The 11,367-nt window shown below is 24.6% G+C and overlaps 1 protein-coding gene across 1 annotated transcript in view; it reads left to right on the top strand.

Moving 5' to 3' along the window:
• The window catches only part of Fstl5 (follistatin-like 5), a 326,084-nt gene that overhangs the window by 295,317 nt on the left and 19,400 nt on the right, over positions 1-11,367 (top strand). Inside the window, exon 5 of the mRNA XM_011501504.1 lies at positions 2,596-2,817. Within this exon, the coding sequence (XP_011499806.1) occupies positions 2,596-2,817 (222 nt within the window). The remainder of the gene's footprint in view (positions 1-2,595; positions 2,818-11,367) is intronic.

The raw sequence follows: 11,367 nt of genomic DNA, 5'->3' as shown, positions 1-11,367 counted from the left end.
AATAAATTAAAAAATTACGTAAAAAGAATCTAGATTATATTGAAAGCCTACAATCACGTCATTAATTGCAGTATGTACTCCAATTAACAACGGAAGTTCTCAAAGCAGAGAAGATGAACAATAGTTCATAGTAGTTCAAGTACAATAATAAGCGATTGTCGCTCGTTTCTTCCGGGAGTGGCTGCTCCCTATGTAGCCAAGGAAGTAAAGAGAAAATTGAACACACAGCAAATTCTACGCAACAAGTGGCCGAGCGCATGGAACTATAGAGAGGTCGTTTGTCCGCGACGCCAATGCGTTTTAAAAAATTTCTCTTCTTTTTCACGTTTCTCTCATCAAACATCTACATTACTCCACTATTCATTTATCCGAGTCAATTACTCAGATTAATATCCGCTTATATGTCTTTTGAATTCGCTAATCCAGTCGTTTATTACTTCTTAAATTAAAGAGTAGCAGAGACTCGCTGCACGCGCGCACGCGCGCACACACACGCACATATATAATTATGTACAATTGAATTATCAATTTTTCAAATGTCTAATATGGGGGGCACTCTTTTGAAATGACTATTAAAATAAAAAAAAATGCAGCATTTATCAACTATTGAATTCTGAAATAGCATATTTGATTAACAATAATGAATACTAAACAATAATGAATACATCTTAATAAAAGAACATAAACAATTTAAATCTAGAAACATTGTGCAATGATCGTTTAACAGACTGTTATATAAAAAATCTTTAAAGAATTTATTCAATTGATGTGGGACGAATGATAATATCCATTGATCACGTAACTAATATACTCCTGGAATAAAAATTATAAATGTCAAAGTGTCTATTAACTGATGTTAGAGCATATATAGGACGAAATTCCAAAAATACAGAGAAATAAACTAGACGACTTCAAACCGTAATAAAAAAATATATTCAATAGAGTCTTTTAATATGAACATAAAGTTAATAAACCATAATGATGATCCAATTTCTTGCCATTACTAACTTAACCAAGTTACTTTGATATTCAATGTAGTGTGTTAAAAGTGGTCGTAAATGATGATCATAATAATGTACAAATGCATTAAAATAATTATTAAAAAAAATATAATAAACAATATTTTATAATGTATAAAAAGTGTGATACGCACGTATTTGTTTAAACGCGTGTGAAAAGAATTTTATAACAAAATTCCATTCGTATAAATTTACATTGTTTAATTAAAATATTTTGTTAGTATATAGTTTTTCTAATATTTACTGATTTTGAAGTGCAAAGAAAAAGAAAAGATTCAGCGTAAATACTAAATTTTTTGAAGAAAATGTATATAATCGTAGAATAATTCTATATCATTTCTTATAATTTTAAAGTTAGTTAAATATTCGTGTAACAAAACAAATGATGTTATATTCATGAATATATTTTCATCGAATTCCAGACGATTTCTTTATCAAATTAAGCCTATACAAGCTATTTATAATTTTAATAACAAAAAAAAAACTTCTATATATTTTTAATGATTTATTACTTACAATGTAAACATATAAAATATATAAATTCCTTTATTCATGCAATAATACACATATTTAAGTGAAATGACAAAAAAACATTAATGAAACTTCTAAACATAAATTTCCTATACTCTATAAAAATAAAAATCTTATAATTATTAAATTCACTATAATATTTAATTAAAGTTGCATGAATTTTAATTAAAATTTTATGTAAAAATTTCTGCATACATGTGCAGGCAAATGTGCTTGTAGAATATTGAACTTGCTATACTATCCCGCAAATACAACTGCGATCTTATCATAACGAAATAATAATAAAAATATAAAAAAATTCCATCCCTTAAATCATCATTCTCATTCCACATATACATACAATATTGTCTATTACGAAGTGTAAAAGCCAAAATGAATCATTTTTATACTATAAAAAAAAAAAGACTATAAATAATAATAATAATAATAATAATAATAATAATAATAATAATAATAATAATAAATCTATAATTTAATCAATCCTTCGTTTCTCATTGAATATGATAATGTACGAGCCATAGTTGAAAATTGCTCATTAAAAGTGGTATAACAATTTCCCTTGCTCGCGCAATATTGCCAACATTTCATAGAAATGGACGACTAGAAAAGTTCAAATTCTTTTTAAAATGTTTCATATAGCACAAGCTGGTCTCTTTCATTTCCCAAACTTGGAAAAAAGTTGGACAAGCGACGTTAATCTAATCATAAACGTAAAATAAATTCCTCGCACTGAAATGACATTCTTTCAAAATCTCAGTTCTATAGGACATTTCCTAAAGCCATAAGATACACAACGACTAAAGCTCAAACTAACTCAATAACCTTTGCCGATTAATCCCGTTCATTAATTCCGACCTGCCTTCGTCCTCGCTAAATCTTCCAAATGGATGGGTCTCCCTTTATCGAGGCGGCCCTTATCATTGCCACGCGCGCATTAAGTGCTCCACATCGACCATTCTAATCTATTGTTAAAATCAGCGACTCGGGGTCAGTGAGGTGGCCCCAGCTAAGGCCCCTCTTTGCAAACTCGAATCTTGTGTTGCAGACCCGTGCGCGGGCAAGTACTGCGGGGCCGGCCGTGAGTGTCAGCTCTCTCCGGACGGCGGCTACGGGGTATGCGGGTGCGCGAGGCGCTGCGCCCGACGTCACCGCCCCGTCTGCGCCAGCGACGGCAAGGTCTACGCGAACCACTGCGAGCTGCACAGGAGCGCCTGCACCCTCGGCACTCCCCTCACCACCAGCCGACTGATGCGCTGCTTGCACAGAGGTGAGACCTGGAATAATGTTGACTCGATGGTCCTCGATGACCCTTTCTCCAGCCCCTTACTCCCCGTAATCGCGGCACTCCTTCCCGCTCTGCTTTCCCACCGGGTGTCGCGGACAACTCCCCCGACACCCGAGTCAATCTTGACAATTCACCGATTACTTCCTCGGTCATTTCAAACTGCAGCAATATGACTTGAAAAAAATACGTAAACATTTTTTAAGTAGATAGAAAATAATGGCATATGTAATAACGCTTCTCCATATCTCTCTCTCTCTCCCTCTCTATATATATATATATATATATACGTATGCACATGAGCATTTTATAAAATGCCTGCCATTTTACAAACTCATCGAATCATAATGAAATTACTTGATATCAATAATTTCATATCAAGTGCAATATTTTTTAAGTTTTCCTTTTGATAAATACGAGAATACAGAGTAAATATAATTTTATACACGTTTCTCAAACCACAGATTTTAAGTTTCATATTTAAAAACATTATTTACATTGATATGAAATGACCTTAAATATTTCCACGAAAACGTTTTTTCAACCTTGAAAACAAAGGAGCATAAAATGTGTGATAATATGAATAAAATATTGTTCAAGAAAATTGCCAATAAGTCAATTTTTATATAAAACTTGAGCCATCAGCGGTACATTGACATTTTAATAAAATTTTTTTTTTTTTTTTTTTTTTTTTTTTTTAGATTTGTCGATTTACTCATACATGAAAGTAAAATACTACATAAAATAAAATTTCATACTTTTTTCTACCGTGCATAGCTACATTAATTATTACATAACTTAAAGGTTATTATTAACTATTTAAAATAAATCGGTATTTTAATTTTTATTAAATAAATGCAACTTTTTTATTAAAAAAATTCGTATAATTACATTATGAAATAATCTTATTGATTGTTCATTTATATGATTTACAAAAATTTTAAATTTAAATTTTAATAAAAATGTACAACCTTCTATGCTCTGATCCCTATAAATACCTACAAAATCCTTTTTTCAGGGATATAATGGCCTCTAAAAATAATAATAATATTAACAAACTACGATCTTATTCATTGATAATGAATAGTTACTTAATCAATATATGTAAATAAATTTACTGAGTCATAACTTTCGATATCTGAATTGGTAGACCGATGGACTCTAGTTGGAATATATATATATATATATAATAAATATTTTCCACATTTTAAAATATAAATTTAAAATTTCGTTTATATGTATTCATATCAATAATTACTTTTATGTAGGAAAGATCGTTTCTTAAACTATAAAATTAAATAATACTTTCACGTCGAAAAAAGCTCTAACACACCTAATATTTTGCTATTTTGCAGATTGTATAAAAAAATCATTTATTTTTCATTTTAATATCACTTCTTCGATTTTTTATTTTTACAATATTTTGAAGCTTTACAATCTCTTACTAGCATAAACATGCTAAAATCTTTAGTATTTCTTATTTAATTTTTTTGTAACTTATAAAATTTATTAAAATCTCTATTCTTTAACACAATTCTTTTCAATTTCATGAATTTTATAAGTTTATAATTTATTATTAATCTAAAATAACATATTATTAAAAATTAATTTATCTTTCGAACAAGTATATATTATATATAATTTATGTTTAAATATTTTACATTACAAGTTTATGCAGAGTTTATGAAATTATAGAAATATTTAATTTGTAAAAATAACGATTTCGAATTTTAAGAAAATTTTAAAATATATCTTTATTAGATTATAATATAAATGTAATAAAATTTTTTTATTGAGCATTATTCGCGTATATATATATATATATATATATATATATATATATATTAAAATATTAAAAGTTTATTCTTCACTGAATAAATTAAAGAAATAATATTTGTAAACAAAATATAACGTACGTATTAGCAGTTTTAGATTATTTTTCAATATAAACTAAATATTTCATTAATAATTTTTTTTTAATTTTATTGTACATTATCAATACAGATCAAATTCAAATAAAAATTACAAATTATACTATTTGAAATATATTAAAAACTTTAATAATCAGTCCATATATTTATAACTATTATTAATAAATAATATATATATATATTTTTTTTTTTTTTTACTAAAATTAAGTGGCGTTATTATTGAGTGGTAAATGTTTACCACATACGCATTTTACATGAATCATCAATTCTAAAAACGGTATCCCGGTATTAAAAAAAAAACGCGCTTATTTCGCAAAAGTTGCAAAAGAACTAACCGCAAAACAAACATCTTCCAATCGAATATATATAGTACTGTAGGACTTTGATAAATCGCTATTTATCTATGTGTGTACGATGCTGATATGAGTGCCAATTTATACTCTACCCCTCTCAATGCGCTTTTAACGATCAACTCAAATCGGATGAAAGTGTTAATATAAGTCAGGCAACGTTATCACTCAGCGAATGTGCATTTAATGTGAATGCAACAACTTTCAATAACTTAGTAGTTGGACTGTAGTTGTTAAATAAACTGGCGCGAAGCAGTATTTTGTAGGGGCCAGATACACAAAATATTCTGCTATTTTGTTAGCGCATTTATATAAATATGCGAATTTTCTTTTAGTATTTTCTAAATTTAGTAATGTATTTTTTATATATTAAAAATACCAAGAGATTGTTGGTAAAGTAATATATATTATTTATATTCTAAATTTATAATATGAATTTTATTTATACAGTTACATATACGCAATGTAGAGCAAAGAATAAAAAATTAATGCAACTGATTGAAAATCTTTTTGCTTTATATAGAGATATTATTTTAAATAATTTGAACGAGGCTATCTAATGACTTACATCGATTTATCGATTAAAGTAAACTTTTTCATTGAATTGAAAATAATAAAAATATAAGTTTTGTAATTCTCAAATACAAACATATTACTGTTTTGAAAGCAAAAAATAACTTAATAATTTAAATAAATCTTTTATTAAATAAGTGTAAATATATTTTACGTATTACTAAATTTTCTCAAATAACTGTCATGTAGAAATTTATTTTTTTTTTTTTTTTTTTTTTTTTTTTAATGTAATTTATCTGAATTAAATAGTAGTCTAATACTATTATGCGCCATACTGTACCATATAATCGTAAACCATAATCAGATTTAGATTAGAAAATGCTTTATTTAATGCCAAAGAGACAAAATAGAATTAAAGGGTCGAATCTGTGTGTACTCCTACAAGTATCTATTTATCGTTTTGGATACGTTGAAACTTGAAAAAAAAATGAAAGAAAAATGAAATTGCAGATTATAGTCACGTGACAGAATTCGATAAAGTTATAAGCAAAGTTACGAAATGGTAAACTATCAATTGACCGATTTACGAATCTTGCGTAAAAAAGCAAATTTACAATATCTTGCGCAATAAAATTCAAGATTAATAGGTATATAAGCTTGAAAATACAAATACATTGTGATAAACATATTTCAATAGACTATAAATATAAATATTAATTTTATAATTGATACGTATATGATGACTTTATTTATTAGGTTGTTAAGATTTATTAAATCGCGAATTAAACAAAAGTTGATGAAGATGTTAACATTTTTAACAATAAAAATATTCATCGTCAGGTAACATGTATATCTAGATAACAAATCAAAAAAAAAAAAAAACAAAAAAACAAACAAACAAACAAACAAACAAAAAACAAAAAAAAATGCTAGGATATTATAGAATCTGAAGTGCAGATATTCAAAAAATAAATTTTTTTTGTCGAAATTACAAATTTTTAACGTTGCTTGCTTATTGAATCTAATTTTTTTTTTTTTTTTTTTTTTTTTTTTTTTTTTTTTGCTATAAATACTACTGTTTATATCAGATATAAAAAGCTTACAGTGCCCCATAAATTAATTATTTTTTTGTGAATCAATGAATTAAAAATTTAATGTAAGCTTTTGAAATTATATATTATAAAATACAATAGTTTAATAAGAAGGTAATTAATAAGAAGATATTTATATTAATTATTTATATTTCTTGAGCCAAGGAATTTTGTCTTATGCAACTTGACCACGCATATTTCCTCAATTCTGAATTGCTATTTAAAATATTTAGAATACAGGTGTAAGTTTGTAAAGGTCATCGATTAAAATACTAATTTTTTATTGAACGCCGATTTATTATGAAAGTCTATAAAGTAACGGATTTTAAATATTTATTCAATATCTATGTATATTGCTAATATAATCAAAGAGTGTAATTAGTAATCAGCAAATGATTTCTTTTTTCAATTCGGTACTTGGTGATATTATAATATAATCTGATGAAACCATTTATCTCGTGTCTCGTTAGGAATCCGACAAAGCAATTATGAAAAGCTTAATATACGAATAAATTAATTAAATTTTAATAAAGGGCTTACATATGCTTAGCTTTATTTCGGTTCAAATTTTAGTCACAATTTTTTAAAATATTTCCCACTAAACAACATAAAAATCAGCATAATGAATATATACGTCATGTATAAATAAATTATTAATAAATATTTAATATAAACTTATTTATAAAATATTTTCGTTAATTAATGGAATTTACCATTTGAACAAAAAATATTCTCTTGAAATTCAATATTACATTGTTAAAATTTAATGCTTAGAAATAAATTAAAGTTATTCATCTAAAATATATAAAGTTCATATTAATGAAAGATAAATCGAAACTTAACTTTCTATTTCAATATTACATTAATAATAATAAAGTACATGAATAACGGAGTACAATACTTAAATATATAATACACTAACAAATATAATATATTATAAATTTTTAGTAATTATTTTAGAGAAAATATACGAACGTAAAGTTGTGTATACATTTTCTTAATAAGTTTAATTTAGATGAAATAATTCTTTAAGTTAATTCAAGCTACTTTTTCGTATAACCAAAAATGCCTAATTACGCGCATTATTTCATAATTAATAATATTTATGGGTTAAAAACTAATTTTCTAAAACTATAATGGGATACATTTATGTAGACACCAATTTTAACATTCGTTCATTTCGTGAAATGTATTTTGAAATCCATGTAGTAAGCATGATTCTAAGATCTATATTTCAATATATAATTGGAAGATCCAATAAATCTATCACCCCTTTATTATATATATTATCGAAAATCTTATGTATATGAGGAAGGCAATTTATTTTAAGGAGGAAATATATATCATTTTTTTAACAGAACTGTATTCACCTAAAAAAGGTGCTCTTAAATATATTTATCCACATTTATATTTTAGAAGACACGGAAATATGATACTTTGTACCATTAATATAAAAAAAAAAAAAATAATAAATATTGACAAGTTGTCAAGTACATTATTTCACAAGTTTCGTTGTATCATAAATTCATTGATTATATTGCCGCCATATCCGATCTACTTAAAAATTTTATTATAAATGAATTTCCAAGCGTTAATAAACTTTTGTATGGATTACAATTTTAATGTCTCAGTAACAATTCAAATTGAATAAAATTATCATCAACATATTTTAATAACATATTGATAAAATTTCATAAATATAGATAATTTGAAGGCTTTATTTTGCCATATTGAGAACAATATTTTTTAACTCTCTATTCTCTTTGTACAAAAAACAATTGGTTCACATAATTTAATATTAATAAACTATTAATTATGCACTCATATTATTTTTTGTAATTTTTTAAATATTTTTTAATATTAGAAATATAATTTATATAATAATATAAAGCTTAATATATGATTTTAACAAGAATATAAAAGATATAATTTATGTATATAATACTTAGTTCTTAAACAATTAATCATCTTGGAAATATTTATATTACTTAAATACGTCATTAATTTTTATTTTACTGTTTAATATTAATAGTTAATAGAAAATGTCATAACAACGTATGCTTGTATCATTCAGATTCAGATTGATACTTCCGAGTTCCAATAGTTTTTCTCAACAAAAGCAGATTTAAATGACGTTTTATTTAAAAATTATAATATATCATTTTAATTGTGTCCGAATAGCATTAATAAGCTATTTAATTGAATGAAAAAAAAAAAAATTATATGAATTTATTATTTTATGAATGAAGAAAGAGAAAATCATGAGCGAATTCGTCAATATTATAATATCTAATAATAACAGAATCTAATATTATGTATAATGTTGTTCCACAAACATAATATGCAAAATATTGTCTTTAAATAAAAATAAAGATTAAGTAAAATAAAGATGACATCTTAGTAAGTGATAAATTGTCATTTTATTGTTCTATATAATAATTAATTTCAAATCAAATAAATCTATTAATGTATTAGTTGTTAAAAAATTTTATATTATTTTTATAATTATACGGTAAAAATTTTTCTATTTATGTAATATATAATATTCCCATATTTAGCCAAATTATTGATAAATTGGGAATTAATAAATTATTCGAACGATCAATTTATTGATTAATAGAAATTTTTAAATAACAATTTCTAATACTCCATTCCAATTTCAGCAATAGTAAATCAAATAATTCATAATAATGAAAATAATTAAATTTACTTTTATCTTAACTAAATAAAAAAAAAATATATAATAAAATCAGGCACTAGTACTATAGCACTAATTAATATAGTTTAATAATTTCAGTAAATTTTTTTGTTTAATATTTGATAATAAATAAATACAGTTGATTTAAATAGACAATATATATGTGAAATTCTTTTCATAAAAGAATCTTGAAGGATTATTGAAATTAAAAATTACTACATAATTTATAAATATTATTAATAAAAGAATTTCATAAAATTAAGATGGAATCTTCAACAACAATCACTTTATTCAATAGAGTTGCTAAGTATTAAATAAGAAAATCTAAAAATTTAATATTTTGATTATGCTACGAAATATATTTCTGAATTGAAATTTTTACAATTCCAGATTCAATTCTCTTATTTACAATTTAGTATATACAAACGTCGATTCTTGCAGCTTCGCGATCAAAGATAATAAATGAAAATAACGTTAAATTGCATTACTACATAAGTTTTCTTGAAAATACACAGACACGTTGAATTTACGAACTTTCGAGTGAATGAAGAGTAAAGAGGAATAGCGTAGAAATTTTTCGATACGAGCTTCTTCTACTCTTCCTCTTTGCAATGACTCTCGGTATTTTCTTTACTTCAGGCAGGCTCAATCGTTTGCGTTACGTGATTCCGAAAATAAAATTTACAACTTCATCTCAACGAACAACTACATTCGTTTACAAAACTGGAGAAAAATCCAATATAACGTAAGATGTTAAAATACTTTATTTTCCAAGGAAATAATGTACATAAAATATGAACAATTGATCGCAATTTTCAAATAAGACTTTAACGACCGAAATCGGATTAAATTTGATTGCTTGATGAATATTCTGCATTTAAAGTATGCACTTAAAACAACTTATGATTTTTCATTTAAGTTTACATGAACTCGACAAAATTTATTTCCATATTTAGAATACTGAAATTATATAAATAATGACAAGTAGCAAAAAAAAAAAAAAAAAAAAAAAAAAAAAAAAAAAATTAAGACTATTTAAATAATTCTATAAAATGCTTTTAAAACGAAATAAATATTTATAAAATTCACAATGCACCGTAGAATTTGACTTCTTTTAAATTTAAATCTACATGTGCAATCTTCAATGTTGTTTAACCCTGTTATATTTTCTATCGTCCAAGTTTTTTTTTTTTCAATTAAAAGATTTTCTGCTTTTTTATAATTTATGTATTTTCTAATTCAACGTATTGAAAAATGAAACTGTAATTTCTTGTATTTAATAAATTTATGTAAAAAAATTTTAATTAAAAAGGTGACTTTAAAATATTCCGATTTTATCATTGCAACGTTGAAAAATATATATAGTTACTTACTTTTAAATAAAAAAGGCATTCGTTAGAAATTAAATGTTATACGTAAATGTAATAGGGACTTAAAGGTAAGACTTATATGGTAACTTCATTCATTGAAAAAAAAATATTCATAACATAGTACAATAAAATTAATAAAATATTATATGACAAACTTTACTTTGACTTACTGTATGTGATTTCATAATAACGGACAAAGTTACATGAGATATATCATAGAACATTATTTAAAAACAAAAAAAAAAATATTATCAAATAACGTAAAGCAACTTTCAAAGCTTTCCAGCGTATTACTAAGTTTTACACAATTATTAAGATAAATAACAATAAATGGATAAATATTATGTTGCAAGTTTATATTGTGATACTGTATTTTGTTATCATTATTTTTAAATAATATATTTTGAATAATAAGAGTAGAGAAAAGATGATGAATGTCATAGTATTTATAGGTTGAATTATAAAAATGTAAACTACCCAATGTGACACGAGAAATAATTTAAAAAAAAATTATTTACCTGAATTTTTCTATAATTTTCTAGAATTTTCCAAATCTAAAGGAAGAATCTTTGTTAATTTCAT

The sequence above is a fragment of the Ceratosolen solmsi genome, unplaced genomic scaffold (assembly GCF_000503995.2).
Source record: "Ceratosolen solmsi marchali unplaced genomic scaffold, CerSol_1.0 scaffold28, whole genome shotgun sequence".
Classification (NCBI taxonomy): Eukaryota; Metazoa; Arthropoda; class Insecta; order Hymenoptera; family Agaonidae; genus Ceratosolen; species Ceratosolen solmsi.
The sequence above is the reverse complement of the archived record's forward strand: the minus strand, read 5'-3'. Positions and strand labels throughout refer to the sequence as shown.